At 35.7% G+C, this 17,584-nt stretch overlaps 1 protein-coding gene across 4 annotated transcripts in view; it reads right to left on the minus strand.

The window, feature by feature from the left end:
- The window catches only part of LOC138733790 (nipped-B-like protein), a 177,919-nt gene that overhangs the window by 11,800 nt on the left and 148,535 nt on the right, over window positions 1-17,584 (minus strand). For all 4 annotated transcript variants that reach the window (XM_069881279.1, XM_069881276.1, XM_069881277.1 and 1 more), the window contains 16 exons: window positions 16,681-16,813; window positions 15,666-15,809; window positions 11,209-11,298; window positions 10,747-10,961; window positions 10,544-10,646; window positions 9,513-9,611; window positions 9,267-9,413; window positions 7,967-8,101; window positions 7,444-7,542; window positions 6,226-6,279; window positions 4,965-5,073; window positions 4,364-4,500; window positions 2,143-2,283; window positions 1,457-1,550; window positions 1,197-1,351; window positions 841-931 (listed from right to left, as the gene is read on the minus strand). In XM_069881279.1, coding sequence (XP_069737380.1) covers window positions 841-931; window positions 1,197-1,351; window positions 1,457-1,550; window positions 2,143-2,283; window positions 4,364-4,500; window positions 4,965-5,073; window positions 6,226-6,279; window positions 7,444-7,542; window positions 7,967-8,101; window positions 9,267-9,413; window positions 9,513-9,611; window positions 10,544-10,646; window positions 10,747-10,961; window positions 11,209-11,298; window positions 15,666-15,809; window positions 16,681-16,813 — 1,946 coding nt within the window. The remainder of the gene's footprint in view (window positions 1-840; window positions 932-1,196; window positions 1,352-1,456; window positions 1,551-2,142; window positions 2,284-4,363; window positions 4,501-4,964; window positions 5,074-6,225; window positions 6,280-7,443; window positions 7,543-7,966; window positions 8,102-9,266; window positions 9,414-9,512; window positions 9,612-10,543; window positions 10,647-10,746; window positions 10,962-11,208; window positions 11,299-15,665; window positions 15,810-16,680; window positions 16,814-17,584) is intronic.

Below are 17,584 nucleotides of genomic sequence, written 5' to 3' on the forward strand. Positions count from 1 at the left end.
AATGAGATCTTTTATCAACAACAGATCATCGCCGGTGAGCCCCATTTGAAACCTCCCTGGACGGCAGCTGGACTGCACACCAGGCAATTCTCCTCTTCAGAAGGAATTAGTTGTTTAGTCTAAATAAGTAACATTTTAAATATAAGTCATTTAGAGTTATAATTTTGTGTGATTTAGTATGCTGTTTGCTTAGCTTTCTTTGCATGAGCAACAAGACTTGCCCTGAAGCACTAGGCCACAAGTTGGGAATTTCCAATTAAAAACTTTCCCAGCGCATACAACCTGTTCAGTCAAACCAGGAAAATACAGCGGCTTCAAGGATACAAATCATCAACACCAGCTGCACCGAGACACTATGACATCATCTCAATGCCCCATGAAATCTTCCAGAGCATCCCTCCAATTCATATAAACTGCCAGAGTTCCCTTGACTCTTGTAGAATATCAGCCCCTAAGCTTAAAACTCCCAAAGTTTTTCAAGCACTTTTTCTAGTTGTTCTTTAATCATAACTTGTGGACTGAAAAACAAGATTTGGAGTCACAACATACTTGCATATGGGGAAAAAATAACATCTCTATTACTTTGGAAACCTGATGTGTTTTAAGACTTGGTCACACATCAAAAAGGCATTCACTGTCAAAAGCATCCACTCTGCTGCATAAGTATGAAACCTCAAAGCATCCCTTTGACTACGTTTCTATAGCCAGTACTCAAATAAAACAGACAGTGAACTTTGATTTTAAAGAAACTTCCCTGCCACTACACAAATAAATGAATTCCTGATTAAATGCATGGATTTTTACTATAGCAAAAGAGTAAATGCTATTAATATTTCTTACCAAGGCCAATAATGGCTTTTGTCTGTACTTCTTCATCTGAATGCTTTGTAAAATACATCAATAGTTCAAGTACTTTATCCTTAATATTAACCTGAGGAAATGAAAACAAAAATAATAGCTATTTGTAGATGAAACAGATGCTTTTAATCTCTTGTAAAAAGCATAAATATAAAAAAGGAGAAATACAATCTTACTGCGTGGCCTTTGCAAAACCATGTATTTACAAACTGAAAAGTTATATTGTAAGCATTATAAACAAATACATAGCTTTGAGGGACTAGGAATACTGTGCTTTCAAACTGAAGTGGAGCATTCAATACACATAAGATGTGGAGAGTAAATACAAGTTATTTTACCTTACTGCTGCCCTTAAAATCTTCCTGATCAAAATCAAAGTGTCGACACAATGCTCCAACAGTGAAAAGTGATCTAAGGAGTGCTGGTTTATTGGCAGTAAGTATTGTACTGTTGGGGTCTTCTTGGTGTTGACTTTTTAATTTCGAAAGTGCACCTACAGCAAGATAAAAGTTTTGATCACAGCATTTAACCATGGTGTATCCCTAAGACTTGTAGCCAAAACTGAAAAGTGAAAATTACATGCTGTGATTTTACTTACCATAGTATCTATTAAAACAGGCCCACACAAATTTGAAGTTCTGGGTGACCTTGTTCACAACAGCCCCAAGACAGCTCACACAATGCTGAACAACCTAGGATTAAGAAAGGACAAATGAGTTCATAGAATCATAGAATCACCAGGTTGGAAGAGACCCACCGGATCATCGAGTCCAACCATTTCTATGGGCAGCCTGTTCCAGTGCCCAATGACCCTTTCCGTAAAAATTTTTTTCCTAATGTACAGCCTAAATACCCCCTGGCGGAGCTTGAGGCCATTTCCTCTTGTCCTGTCCCCTGTCACTTGGGAGAAGAGGCCAGCTCCCTGCTCTCCACAACCTCCTTTCAGGTAGTTGTAGAGAGCAATGAGAGCAATGAGCAATGAGTTATAAATATATAAGTTAAAACTGAGATTTTTGTGAAGTTACGTAAGAAAAAGCTATGTAGAACTAAACTCAGCGATTTAACAGATGCAATGTCCATCTCCTAGACTGCTCTGAAAACCTGTCCAAAATTATAATTATTAAAATATAGCAATAACACATACAAACACCAGTAAACCAAGAACATCGCTTTTTCATGGCTCAAAAGTTATCTTTGTAATGAAGACAGATTTTCTTATAATCAAAACCACGTATTTCACACTGTGAAATGGAATGAAATGAATAGTAGCAATTAAAAGCTTACCGTCATGCCATATTTGATGATGAGTTTCATGAGGTCTTCCTCAATAGTGGCAAGAAAGGTCTCACTTGGGTGCTCCATTAGTGGCACTACAAGTTCTAAGATTTTTGCAACATTGCAGATCACCATGAAATCATTCTGGGTCTGAAACAACAGTATTTATAGCATTTAACATTTCTGGCTGTGCTACCTATAGAGCATATATAAAGCTTATATATAAATAAAGCATATATATAAATCATATATAAAGCTTATATATAAAGCATATATAAAGCATGCTGAGGGGCATGGTTTAGTGTTTGATAGGAATGGTTGGATTCGATGATCCGGTGGGTCTCTTCCAACCTGGTTATTCTATGATTCTATATTAATAATACTCATCTTATGTAATACGTATCCATTAATATTACATAACACACATTAATACAATTTCATAATAGTATAATACAATTATGTATCTTATGTAAGATATTTGGTAAATATTTAAAAAGAATATTTATATAGTATATATCTGATTTTAAATGACACATTATTTTGAAAGCAAGTTCTTGTTTTCTACAGAACTTCTGGAAAAAAAAGAAAAATCTGTAGAAACAGAACTTCACCTCTCAGCAAGGCTGTGACAGACCCGAAAACATTGCGTCCTGATTTTTTGGAGTCCTACAAGAAATCTAGGATCTTTTCCTGACACACGCACACTAGAGAACACAACACCTAGCAACAGGTATCGGCAACAAATGAAGTTGTGCTATGTGGAAAGTGGCTTAAAATAGATAAGGTACAAATATATAAATTACAATTAAAATTATTACTAGTTTGCATTATCATCTATATGTATTGAAGAATCCTTGGAAAACATTTATATATTAAATATACATCCTGCTAGAAATTGATTCAAGCTCTCTAATCATGATAGGATAATTCCCAAATGCTACTATCAAGCTATTTTACATATTTGAGGTGACAGTGGCAATTCTACAATTCATCTTAACCTGTATAAGTACAAAACTTATGTAACGCACTAAAGAGATATTGTAGCAAGTAAATAATCAGATAATCCTTTCTTATAATGTTTGATCAGAAGCAGCTCTAAAAATCTGCCCTTCCCTGGGAAGTTAACCTAATGTAATGGATTGCTGACACCCAGCCAAGCTCTTCCTTCAGCTGTACAATCCTGCCCTGTTCCTTCTGCCAGATCAGGGGTTCAACACAATCTTCACTGAGCCAACTGTGCTAATCAAAATGGCAGGAAGTGATGCAATGCTTCAGAGGAGGGGGCCATTTTACGGGGGGGGCGGGGGGGGGCAGTTCATCAGTACAGCTCCAGCATCAGTGAGCTACACCGTCTTATGTACAAAAACACCAGACAGAAGGGAGAGGTGAAGTGCTGAAGAGGACAAAACAGGACATTTTCCTTCTGATATATTTTCTATATGTTGGATCACTCTGTCTTATGGAACCACATCTTTAGTCTTAAGATTTGTATGTTAAATCTTAAGTACTTCTAAGACTGTTGACTATAAACCAAAACAATTTAAAGAAATTATTTCATAATAGGTGAAAATCTGGGTTTTAGTCCTCAAGGGAAAGAGGCAGCACAGGTTTCAGTATCATTTGGCTGTAAAATGTGGAACAGCATCTTAGAAGCTATAGAGATCATCAAAATAACCTAATATCTTCAGAAGATATGATGCTCATGAAATAGAAACACAATTTTTATTTCTCTTTTCCTACCTTCAATTTCATCAGACATACAAGACAGCCATTAATTTCCATGCTTAATTATATGGAGGGGGGAAAAAAGACTTTAAAAGGCTTACTGGGCAGACTGCCAGCCTGAAGCTGCTGGTTTGAAGCCTATCAGGGCAGATTTGAAAAGTACAATCATAAAGCATTACAGTTTATTACCTTGAGAGCTGAAGGGTTGGAAATTAAAGCAGACACCTTGTTTATGTGGCTTTTGAGAAAATTATTACATTTTGTTCTTGTAAATTTTTTCCAAATGTTGATTAAAATGATAACATACTCAGCAATGATGCAGGTGCTAATGGCCAACATATGGATCATGAGACTTGCAGTGCCCATTTGCATATGGGCCCTCGTTATCATTCTGGCAGTTATCAATAGCAGGCAGTGGATAATAGTAGCAAACATCAGGGGCGTCCTAATCGTGACAGTAAATTGGCTGATTGAAAAGACTGATTTTCTAATTTTCTCTACTTACACTACATTTAGTGGTCAGGTATGGCTGCATGGTCATGGCATGTTTGACCATTATCTGGGGCCTGATTTTGCTGAATAAGAACAAAGTGGTTATGCAAGCAACCAAGCGACCAGAATTCACACCTTTGTTGTCAGAATCTGGAAAGAAAAAAAAACCACACACACACAAAGTAATGTATTAGAGATGAGAACATAATGTATTAACATTTGTATATGAAATAAGAAGCAAAGATGCTTCAAAGACATCACTAGTTTTTAAACTACTTACTGTACATAGAACACTGGCCCAGCCAATGTTTCCTATTACAACTGTGGAACGTAACAATGCAAATAAAGCTCATTACATTTCTTTTGTTCTTAGTGATCTAAAAGTTTGAATAAATTCTTTTAAAAGTAGTTGTGTTATTGTGGTTAGCTACAGAAAATTAGGGAATTATATTATTATACAGTGCTCAAAAGTTCACTTAAATGCAATAATTCATTACCATCAGTTTCATAACAGGAATTTTGTAACAGTAACTTTTCACAATAATAATTTGAACAACCACTGTTACAGTGTCATATAAAATTCAAAGGAGCTACTGGGTTGTAAACAATATTACCTGATAAGGATTCCTCATATTTAAGAATGTGTTCAACCAAATTGTCAACAAGTTGAGTACAGGCTTTCTTCACAGGTTTATATGAGGCATCCTCTTCTGACTTCAACAGCTGTAGCAGATGAAACAGAAAATGATTTAGTATTAAGGGTGCATTCCATTACACTGGATACATGCTGGTTTTATAACAATTACTACAGATACACAAGTATTTTGCACTACGAAAGCATTTGACTTCTCCATAAAAGTTACATGGTGAAGAAAAAAAAATAAGGTAAGTAAAAAAAATCCAAACAAAATGCAAGAGAAGCAAATAAAAATTAACTGCAATAAAAAGAAGAGAATGGTCCTACCTATTTTTGCATTGGGATGAAAATTAACTTTGTGCTTAATGAAATAATGCATAAAACAATAGTGTAGTCATACTTGCACCAGCAGTAACTAATAGGATTTAGAAGGCTTTTTAAAACACTTTAAAAAAAAAGAGCAAATTCAAAAGGAACGTTGTTATTGACACTAAGCAAAATTATCAAACTAAGGTGAAACATAGTTCTATGAACATTTTAATCAGTTCATTTAACTGAGCCCATACTATAGCTTTTTCTTCAGTGCAGGCATTAAGAGGCACTTTGGTTTATTTGGCTACCTATTTTCATGGCACTCCAGGCTAAAGTAAAATCTTTGGAGATCTTCAATTCCCCCATGCAGACTTAATGAGTGCATACAAGTTGTAGAGGAGAAAGATAACACTTGTTAAGACATATAAACAAAGTAAGCTCATTTCTTAGAAAAGTCAGAGTAAAATATAACGTAGAAGTAAACTATACTCTGAAGATTTGCTGCTTCTATAAACTGTGTAACAAATATATTGGATATGAAAATACACTTACCTACCATTTAAAAAAAAATCTACATTACGCTAGAGGCCTCATTTCAGAATAAAGTATCTTAGCTCTGGACTTGATGTTATGTCACTCATTACTGAAGAGATCATGAAATTAAAACCAACCAAAACCCCTCTCCAATGCAAAAAATGAAGCATTCTTAAAACAGATCATATGGAAAGAAAGAAACTAACATTGGAGACAAAGAAAATTTTGTCATTGAAGACATAGAGAAAGGTCAGATGTTTAAAGGGTATGAAATAAATTTGTCTGCTGTAAAGGACTGTTCTTGTAGTCTCCCATCAATGTGCTTTAGTACCAAAAGAAATGTTCAAAAATCTTACAGTGATTGTGCCATACATTCAAAATTCATTACTTACATTTTGAAGAAGCTGTTCAAACCAATCATACCCTGTATCTCTACAAGCTGCAACCTAAAAGTAATGTTGAGAATAAAATAGTTAAAAAAAGGCATCTGAAGAAAAATTACTTCAATACAGATGTCGTCTTAAAAGACCAGTAAACATGCATAGATCTCTTTGGAGATCTGAAACTGTCTTCTGCATTTGAAAAACAGTTCTCACCATTTAAGTGATTCCAGAATTTGTATCCCATACAACACAAGGCCTACACATTTTACTGGAGATTACTGGCTATAATATAAACCAAATTTTGTTTTTATAGAACAACATATTGTATTTGTGCTTTAATCTGTACAATCCTGACAAATTAGCATGTGTGTATATATATGCATATACGTATTTTTATATAAACAAACTAAGCCTTCACTGATATATGTCAAAATAGAATTGGCAGGAGAACTGAGAATTAAACTGAGGTCAAATTGACCGACTTCTCAGTCTGGAAAAATGCACACTACACTACCATTTAGTAAAAATATTGAAAAGCAGGATGGAGTTTAAACCCATAATTTTAAGTGGTGAAGCAAGTACTTTAATTTGATAATTACACCTTGGTATAATTGATATTACAATACCTTCTCAGCACAGTGGTTTTATACAACACATTTTCACTACAAATGTATAAGTATTTTATATGAAACAGATTTTTTTGGGGGGGAGACATGCTATTTATTTTGCTGCTCCTAAAAAAAGTAGATAAAATTATGCAAATGCTAGTTTATGCTGGGTGAGAACACGACCCTGTATTTGTTAAAACAGCTTATTAACCTTTCAAAATAAACGATATCAACTGAGGAGATTTTACTTTTAAGAGACAACTTCTCAGTTAGGCTTAACTATATGCTGCTACTAGCATTTCCTGTAAAATGTTAAATATAAACAAGAAATTTATTATGTTTTAACAGAGCAAGTATTTTACACAACCTGAATATAATGTGGTCTCAGTTATCATTTTCAGCAGATTAGTGAGCATTTGAAGTTTCTTATAGCCTGTTCCACCAGATGAATAATTCTAGTACATATTCAGTGTCAGGAGATACATAAAGAAAACCATCTGATAATTAAATTACTTGTATATTTTTTTTGTATTCTAAAAGACTACAGACAATATTTCAAAGATACTAAAAACATAAACAAATTTTGCACACAACTTAGTTCAAATTTGTTTTAACATACCACATCAGTGATGTTTAGTATTTTCCTGGTCATTGCTTCTTTGTCATGGTGTGGCGTTGGAGTAAACCAGAGCTTCTGGAATGTCTCATTTACTAATTTCTGAAGGAAAAAAAACCCCATATATTAGCAGAAATAAATAAGCTTATCTTGGCACATAGGTATTATTTCTAATACATGCATGCAATAGATTTGTTGATGATATGTGCCATTTCTTTGGGACTTATTCAACCTAAGTGAGACTGTTGTAGAGAACGTTATCTGAAAAAGACCCAGATCTACCATTACAGCAATTATAGTGGCCTCTAAGCAAGTTTCACTAAAATGATCACTGGGAACTGATGCTACAGAAAATGGAGTTACCACTTCCCTGCTCTGATTTGCACTCCTCAGGAAAACATAGTACCCTGAGAAGCTGACAATTGAACGCAAGATAACAATTTCTCCAGCATTGATTTTTTTGGGGGGTCAAAATATAGAAACGCATTATGATAAATAAAATACTGAAGGATATGTTTCATTTTACCTTAATGCCTTCTTCATCATTGACTCTCCGAATCATTTTCACACACATCTCTGTGATTTTGGGAAACGTTGGTTGTTCAATGCAGATATCCCTAAGTATCTTTATGACTCTCTTTCTGACACTGATGCCAGTATCCTGTGAGGAGAAAAGCATTACATTCTTGAAAACACATCAGACATATCAATTAATTTCTGTATTATATTAATTAATATTTGAAGATCACCCAATCTGATCTGCAAAACCTATTCAGAAAATGCAGCTAAAATATTCTGGAGTGCATTTATAAAAAAAGGTCAGCATAACTTGTACCACTTTATTTGAAACAGTTCTAAAGGTTCTGGCTGAGTCCCCAGAACACTGAAATGCTTCCTCCATTTATACTCTCCCATTTAAGAACTCATGATATTGCAAATCTATAATACCACTTCTTAATTCAAGAACATGCAAGCTAAATGTAATGATGCTTTAGCTACTTTGTTGAAACACACAAGGTCCTTTATAGAGCTGGACTGTAATGCTTCAAAAGCCTTTGGATAAAGCTTATGGATAAGATACATGCAGCAAATATTTTCCATTTCCCTGGGCTTTGTCTAAGGAGATGGATGAGGAGCTTAATTTCATATGACCTTATTCAAAACCTTAATCTGAATGTCAGGATGCTCATATGCTCATCTCCAAAACCCCTCAAAAACATGTTTTATGTTATAACTATAGCAAATGAGTAGTATTTGGCTAAAAACCTGACACGAATGCTAAAAGCTAGTGCTATCTGACAGTTAAATTAACATTGTATTTTATCTAAACACCCAGACAAAAAACACTTTATACAAAAACTCTAATAAGAAGCCTTTTAAAATGCTAAAACTAAATATATAAAAAACCCACAGTTTTATCTTTTTTCCTTTTGGATTACAAATGGCAACTTAAATTACCATGTGGTAAATCTTCCTCATCACCCACAGAACTGAACTGCCATCGATATCTCAGACTTCACAGATGTGGGGAAGTTCCTCATTTCACATAATTTGTGCCTTATTAAAGGGATCAAAAGGAATATAATCCTGGTTCTGATGTGGTCCAACTTTCTATGTATGTTTACCTTTTAATGTAACAAAGCCTCACTAGAAATAAGTGATGCATTTTACAAGGTTGATCTTAAAAGCATGATGCTTTCCATTAAAATAATAAGATATCATTTACTTTTGGGATCATCATTCCATATTATTAAACATTTAAACTCAGTTGAAAAGAAATTTTTCTATGACACTTATTTTATAATTAATATCACAAGTCACCATACCAATATTCTTTCGATCAGCATGTCATAATACTGCTCAGCAAGCTGAGGACGACAGAGCACAAATCGGCCAAGCAGCTCCACAGCTGCTTCTCGTACACTAGTGGAGTTATCCATTAACCGTCCATGAACGCCTCGTTGCATATCCAGCTAAAGAGAACAAATAAAACACAGATCCAAAATAAGAAATAAAGATTTCTTTCAAGTGTGACAGAAAACCACATGTAAATGATGGATTTTTTTTTTTACCCTGGCTAGAATACTGGGGTCTACAGCAACAACCTCAGATAAACACTTCATGGCTTTTGTTCGAACAGCAATTGCATTTTCACCAAGTACACGCAGAATCTAATAAGAGAACAAAAACAAAGATAATTGATTTGGGAAGGCAGCAAATAATGCTTAACAGGCAAAAATGCAGCAGAATAACATGCAAATGATTTAACTAAACTAAGAATACCTGTCTGCTAAGAACTGAATATATCTCAGACAGTAAAAAGATGCGTGCAAGTGACGTTCTTGGGTACTGATAACTGAGCATTGATATTTACTAGGATTCACTACATCTCTAAGACTGGTCCAAACAGGATTTACACAGGGTCCATATGTTTACTTTAAGTCCCTTCATTTTAAACTCTAATTTTGCCATTCGGTTGTGGCTTTCACCATAGTTCGTTCAACAGGAGAGTTGGATTTGGGCACTATAATTTTAAGAATGGCTCTGTAAGCAGATCAATATAAGTAATATAACCCAAAATATACTAACAATTAAACCAGTACTGGAGTTCAAACATGTCACCATGAAAACATGTTAGCACTCTTCTCCCAGAAAAAGGAAAGAAGCCACTCTAGTCAAACAACAGCTTCCAAAGTGACAGTAACATACACTGCAAGCAACTGATCGTTGGCTTGTATTTTCAAATCAAATTAAGATCAGTTTAATGAGTTAATATTACCAAATGAGTATGCATTTTACAGAAACTTTAAAAAAGATTTCAACATTTTTTAATTATCCTTTTACTGTGTGCATCTAAGATAATGATTTTGCCATATACATATATGGATAAATAAAATAATGTAAGTACAATATGACATATGAAATGCATGCAAGAAATATAAGCACTTATGTCATCACTACAGAAAACGAACACACATGGTGTTATCATGGTGTGTTAAATACCTGTGCTCAACAATGAACAGATATTGCATACTACCACGAAAGTCTTTGGAATCAGAAATCAACTGTGTTTCACTATATTAAGACTTCTAGCACAGTTTACCTGTGTCAAATAAATATCAAAGCTCTGGGCAAATGGCCTCATAGAGGCCAAGTAGCGAACAATTAGACAAGCATCTTCATAGTCCACAGTATCAGAATTCATCCTGCAACAAATCCAACATATTAATTAGGACATGTTTATAAAAAATTATTAAAAACATCAAATGCATGGTTAATAAAGAAATTGGTGGTGCTGAAACATACTTTAATGTACTGAACTGAGATGGAGCAGTTTTAATGATGCTGCGAAGAAACGTTTTGCGACTTTCTGCTCTGTGCATGATTTTTCCTGTGGTCTCAACATCTTTTGCATGATGAGTTCCTTCAGATGAATCCTCATCCTTCTGAGATTTAATTGCTTTCTCTGTCTCCATAGTTGTATCACGGAACCACTGTGCTATATAAAACTTCCGAGAAAACTGGTGAAATAGAGCAGGATACACAGAAAACAAAGCCAAGAGATATAGAAGAGTGAAGTTAACAGATTTGTAATGACATTGAGTGAGTCTAATGCATCAACCATATTTTGAAAAACACAATCAATAGTATATGTTAGGGTGACAATTTAATTGAAGCACTAATATGCATGACCAAACATAATTTTATTCAGTACATGTTACTGAAATTATTTTTAGATCCACTTGACATCAGAAAGCTGAAATTTACCACTAATGATGCATCAGTTTCTGTGTTCTCATCCAGATAATCTAGCAAAGTCTTTTGCAGCTGTTGAACTTCATCTTCTCCTTCTGAAACCTATCAGAAATAGAAATAGTTATAAAATATAATATTGCACAGTAGTAATTATCATCTGAAAATCTGTATGTCCACATATAAAATACATTGAAGTTAATGTTCTGCAATTATCAATACAACTAACAAATTTTAATCAATTACTTCTGAACTTTATACAGACTAAACCAAATTAGACTGTGGCTCCAAAGTCAAAAAGAGATTTACGGCAGAATAAGACTGGTTTTAAAACAGACTGACTGATTCAATTAATTTTCATTCTATGATCTTGTGTGAAGACCCTCTGTCCCTGAGGACAAAAGAAGGGCTGAAATCACACATAGTAGACTGATACAAGTTTTAACCTATAAAAGTCATAGCTCTCTGGCCAATATTAAATACTGAAACAGTGACTTCTCAGGTGAACAAGGGATAAGTATAGAAGGTAGGGGAGTTCAAGAGAGCTGGGCAATGTTCAAGCCCTTCTTCCTCCAAGTTCCAGATCGATACATCCCTGAGTATAAGAAATCAGGCATAGGAGGCAGAAGACCTGCACAGATGAGCAAGGAGCTTCTGGAAAAACTCAAATGGAAGAAGTTTACACAATGTGGAAAAAGGGTCTGGCCACTTGGGAGGAATACAGGAATGCTGTCAGAGTATGGAGGGATGGAATGAGGAGGGCTAAGGGCCCACTTGAAATTAAATCTGGCAAGGGACATCAAGGACAACAAGAAGGGCTTCTTCAAGTACATCAGCAGAAAAGGAAGACTAGGGAAAATGTGGGCCTTCTGCTGAGGTGGGTGCCCTGGTGATGGAGGATACAGAGCAGGTGGAATTACTGAATGCCTTCTTTGCTTCAGTCTTTACTGCTAAGGCCAGCCCTCAGGAATCCCAGAGCCAGGAGGAAAGAGAGAAAGACTGGAGAAAGGAAGACTGTTTCTTGGTCAATGAGGATTTGGTTAGAGAACATTTAGGCAAACTGGACACCCACAAATCCATGGGCCCTTATGGAATGCACCCACGAGTGCTGAGGGAGCTGGCAGATGTTATTGCTAAGCTACTCTCCGTTATCTTTGAAAGGTCATGGAGAACAGGAGAGGTGCCTGAGAACTGGAGAAAAGCCAATGTCACTCCAATCTTCAAAAAGGGCAAGAAGAAGGACCCAGGAAACTACAGGCCAGTCAGCCTCGCCTCCATCCCCGGAAAGGTAATGGAACAGCTCATCCTGGATGTCATCTCCAAGCATTTGGAGGAAAAGAAGGTTATCGGGAGTGGTCAACATGGATTCACCAAGGGGAAGCCATGTTGACCAATCTGATAGCCTTCTGTGATGGCATGACTGGCTGGGCAGATGAGGGGAGAGCAGTAGATGTGGGTTAGATGAGCGGACAGTGAGGTAGGTTGAGAACTGGCTGGAGGGCAGAGCTCAGAGGGTTGTGATCGGTGGTGACAGCGTCTAGTTGGAAGCCTGTGGCCAGCGGTGTTCCCCAGGGGTTGGTACTGGGCCCAGTCTTGTTCAACATATCCATCAATGACCTGGCTGAGGGAACAGAGTGTACGCTCAGCAAGTTTGCTGATGACACAAAACTGGGAGGAGTGGCTGATACTCCAGGAACCTGTGCTGCCATTCATCAAGACCTGGACAGGCTGGAGAGTTGAGCAGGCAGGAACCTAATGAAGTTCAACAAAGGCAAGTGCAGAGTTCTGCACCTAGGGAGGAATAACCCCGTGCACCAGTACAGGCTAGGGGTTGACCCGCTGGAAAGTAGCTCTGTGGAGAAGGACCTGGGAGTCCTGGTGGACAAGCAGCTAACCATGAGCCAGCAGTGTGCCCTCGAGGCCAAGAACACCAATGGTATCCTGGGGTGCATGAAGGAGAGTGTGGCCAGCATGTTGAAGGAGGTTCTCCTCCCCCTCTACTCTGCCCTAGTGAGGCCTCATCTGGAGTCCTGCGTCCAGATCTGGGCTCCCCAGATCAAGAAAGACAGGGTACTACCAGAGAGAGTCCAGTGGAGGGCCATGAAGATGATGAGGGGACTGGAGCATCAGTCTTATGAGGAAAGGCTGAGAGACCTGGGTCTGTTTAGCCTGGAGAAGACTGAGAGGGGACCTTATCAATGCTTATAAGTATCTAAAGGGCGGGTGTCAAGAGGATGGGGCCAGACTCTTTTCAGCGGTGCCCAGAAACAGCACAAGGGGCAATGGGCACAAACTGGAACACAGGAAGTTCCCCCTGAACATGAGGAAAAACCTCTTTACTGTGAGGGTTACGGAGCACTGGAACAGGCTGCCCAGGGAGGTTGTGGAATCTCCTTCTCTGGAGATAGTCAAAACCCACCTGGACACATTCCTGTGCAACCTGCTCTAGGTGAACCTGCTTTAGCGGGGGGGTGGACTAGATGATCTCCAGAGGTCCCTTCCAACCCCGGCCATTCTGTGATTCTGTGAGATATTAATTTTCATGTGAAGCATTTTTAAGATGCACCAAAAGGACTGCATACGAAATATTAATATGAGAACTAGTGCTGGAGACTATATATCAGTTTGCAAATATCTAAACTGTATTAATGTTAAAAACAATGCATTTTTTTTCCAAGAGGCTATTCTACTGAAAATATATATATCCTGATTTTTTAAATAATTCTATCCTATGTAAATTGAACAATGATTTTATGATCACCAGACAATGTATTTTTTCCCATATACAGGTTATAGAGAATAAACCACTATCAATTAACTTGATAATGAATCAGAAAGTAACTTTCTCAACATCTACAAGGCAGCATAAAACAAAAACATAAACCACCCTTTTTTCCTTAGTATTATACTGAAATACACAGGTCCTTGCAATTGCTGATACTACAGCAGAGAAAAGGATTTTTTTTTCCAAATGAATGAGTTCAAGAATTCAAAACATGTCTACAGTGCACATAATACTAATATAGGTTTATTAATATATATTTGGCACACTAATATACATGCAAATTGTGATTTGAACATCTGGCTTTCAACCAATGTTAAATTCTGTGGATAAAAGTTGGGAAAAAAAAAAAGGTACTTGATGAATTTTAACTGCCTAAATATTTTCAAAAAAGTAAAAAACCCAGAACAAACAAAAAAACCCTGTGAATCTTACAAAAAATCATACTCAATATTGATAATAAAAGTAGAATAATAATTTATGGCTTAAACTTCTTCAGCTATAAAACATTTTTTTTCTTCAGCTATTAAACTTTTTTTTCTTCAGCAATAAAACTTGTAACTTGTAACATCATAACTTCTATATGAACATCATAGATTGAGAATCTTGTCGCCAATGGAGCACATAATAGAGCTTGCAAACATCAACAAGTAGTTTTCTACTTGGTACGAGTCCAGAAGATCAATGTATCAAGAGAGAAACTAATGAAAAGCATGCACAGGTGTTTAAATCAACTTGACAACCTAAGACAGATTTCTGTGGAAAAAGGATTTCACACTATACATAGTAAAATATTCTAACTGACAAAATTATGGGAATTATCAGCCTCATAAAGGAGTAAATGAATTTTGATACTTTATTTGAATGCCTGTAAATTGCACAAGTTTTTCCTTCAAGATAAATCTGTAACAGTCATTATAAAATACATATAATAGATCTGGAGTCTTTTCAGGTAACCGAAAGGGAAATGAGCTTGATATGACTAAGCAACTTTAGATCTAATCACGCTGAGAACAACTAGTAGATCAGAAAGAAATGTATAGCATCCATGAGAAATATGCAAGTCCACATTTTTAAAAGGACACATAAGACCTGAGATTTTCTCATCATACAACGTACCATAGAGAGCCCAAATGCATACATTGCTTTGTTAACTGCTATCACCCTTGCAGATGTGGAGACGTTTTGATAAGCAAAATTCATGGAAATGCAAATACACATTCTCTGATGAAATATATATGCAAGTCTAGTTTAAAAAAAAAAAGACCAAGACCAATACCATTTACACCACAGAAAAACTAACCTTACAGGCCTAAGAGTTTAACTCTCTAAAGCCTGTGTATGAATGCCATAAGTCCAATTACCACTTTGCAATAGCAAATGCACATATTATATTTTTAAGGCCTCTTAAGATAAAATTCAATTGTGGCCCCATAATTTCCCCTATATTGTCACAAGAAATTTTGTTTTACCATGGCAGTTAACCATTTAAGATGATCACTAGGGAGATGGTGTGAGAAAGACATGAATTAACAAATGTGATACTTATAAATTGAGTATATTTAATTCAGAAATCCAAACAACAATGAAAACTCATTCTCCATAAAGCCAGTTTTTCACATTTCTTTAAAATGCTCAAATTTTTAAATGGATACATCTCAATTCAGCTGGCATGGGATCTCGCACACACCTGTTTGAGGATTCTGGCTATAGATCCTTGATCCATTTTGCTAGTGACTGCATCTTTCCTGAGTCTTGCAGCTACAGTTCCAAGATAATCAAGTGATGCCACTCTTAAAGCCATTTCTGTAGATTTGTTACTGAACTGGTGAACCTAAGAAAAGCATAATAAACTTATTAAAAACCAGTTATTTACACAGCTGAGATTCTTCTCACAAGATATTGCTTGACCTCATTAAAAATTCTACCTAACTTCCATGCTGCATAAAATTATGTAATTTACTATTAGATCACAGATACACTCTTAACTTAATGTTTTTTTTCCTTTATTGGGTCTCTCTCTACAAATATGCCTGTTAGAATTTTAAAAAAATATATATTTTTATGAAAGCCTGGACATCTAGTAGAGCACATATCCTTTGCCATAGCATAGATCTTAAGCACCATAATGCATTATTCACACAAGTATAAAAAAAGCTATGTTCTACCAGGAACAGGACCATAAAATATTATTCCAAGAAACGGCTCAAATTACTATGCTAATTACATTGTAATACTGAAGAACAATTCTAAAAAAACACATTAGTGAAAATATTCACATTCTGTAAAATATCACATTCCATAAGTAAATACACTATTATTAGTAAAAGACAAAACTACTTAATTGTTTTCAGGTTCTGTGCTAAAGGAATAGTCCAGATAAGTATTTATCATGAATAATTATAGCGATTGGTCTGACTTTATTCCCAATGACTATCTTCCATGAGAAACTGTATATGCATGACATATACACACATATACACATACATATACAACTCTTACTAAGTTCCATATCAATGATTTTCTGAGTTAAATTTTATTTTCTATGCATTACATCATAGTGATACACGTAAGAAAATCCTTAAATGTTGCATATGAGTGTCAACAATCAGAAAGCATTCTTATGATAGTTTGGGATTAAATAAACAAGTTTCATTGTAATAAGAAATAAATTAACATAATAGTTAAAACCAAGAATCCCTTACCAATAGCCTTCCTAATAAGCTAAGTAGCAACTCTGCAGCTGGCCATTCTGGTTTATTGACTGTGGAAAGAAGATCTTGAATGAAGTTCTCAAACAGTGGTCTGTAATCTTCTTCCCCTTGTTTACTGCCACACCTGTTTAAATGAAAATGCATTTTGTAAGTGAATTTCAGAGCTGTTTAAGTCTTTCTTCTGATGCAAACAGAAGTAATCCTATGTTTAACCAGAAAACCATTTTTATGCAATTCTAAAAAGAAAATGCAAAATATTAGCAAAAAAATTGTTTTTTATCCATTTATGGACAAATAGTTTAAACAGTTGTCACTCCAAGTTGCACTGCAAGTAAAGCAGCTAATCAAGGATAGTAGAATTCTGTCCTTAAGTTTTTTTTATTTATTATTTTGAGTTAAAGTCTGCATTAACTTGGATGGATAAAGTAGGTAAAATTCTAAAGCTCAAGCTAGAGTGGGGTATTTAGGAGGTGTTGTGTCCTTAAACCTGGTCTGACTTATGTCACAGTGTAAGACATATCAGTATTACACTCTACAAAGGTTAAAATCAGAATGTAAAGATCAAAAGATAACATATCTCATAGTGTTTCTCTTATACGTGGCATCCCTAACTTAAATGATACCAGAGGCGTGCAGAGAGATGGTTAGAGGGTTTAACAGGAAAATTTAACACAATAAAAATCTCAGGACATTTTGTTGCAAATCCTTTGGTTATTCAGGTACATTTTTTTTCCCTGTTGAGCTACTGACATTCCTTAACTTTATCGAAATGGAAGTAATTTTAAGTTTTTTATATCTTTGTCATTCTGATGACTGAAAGAATCTGGTTTCAGCACTTAAATATTTATTCAGACTTCTCTACCATGTTTCAGATGAGTAAAAGACTCCTGATAAA

The sequence above is a fragment of the Phaenicophaeus curvirostris genome (assembly GCF_032191515.1).
Source record: "Phaenicophaeus curvirostris isolate KB17595 chromosome W unlocalized genomic scaffold, BPBGC_Pcur_1.0 scaffold_34, whole genome shotgun sequence".
NCBI classification, from domain to species: domain Eukaryota; kingdom Metazoa; phylum Chordata; class Aves; order Cuculiformes; family Cuculidae; genus Phaenicophaeus; species Phaenicophaeus curvirostris.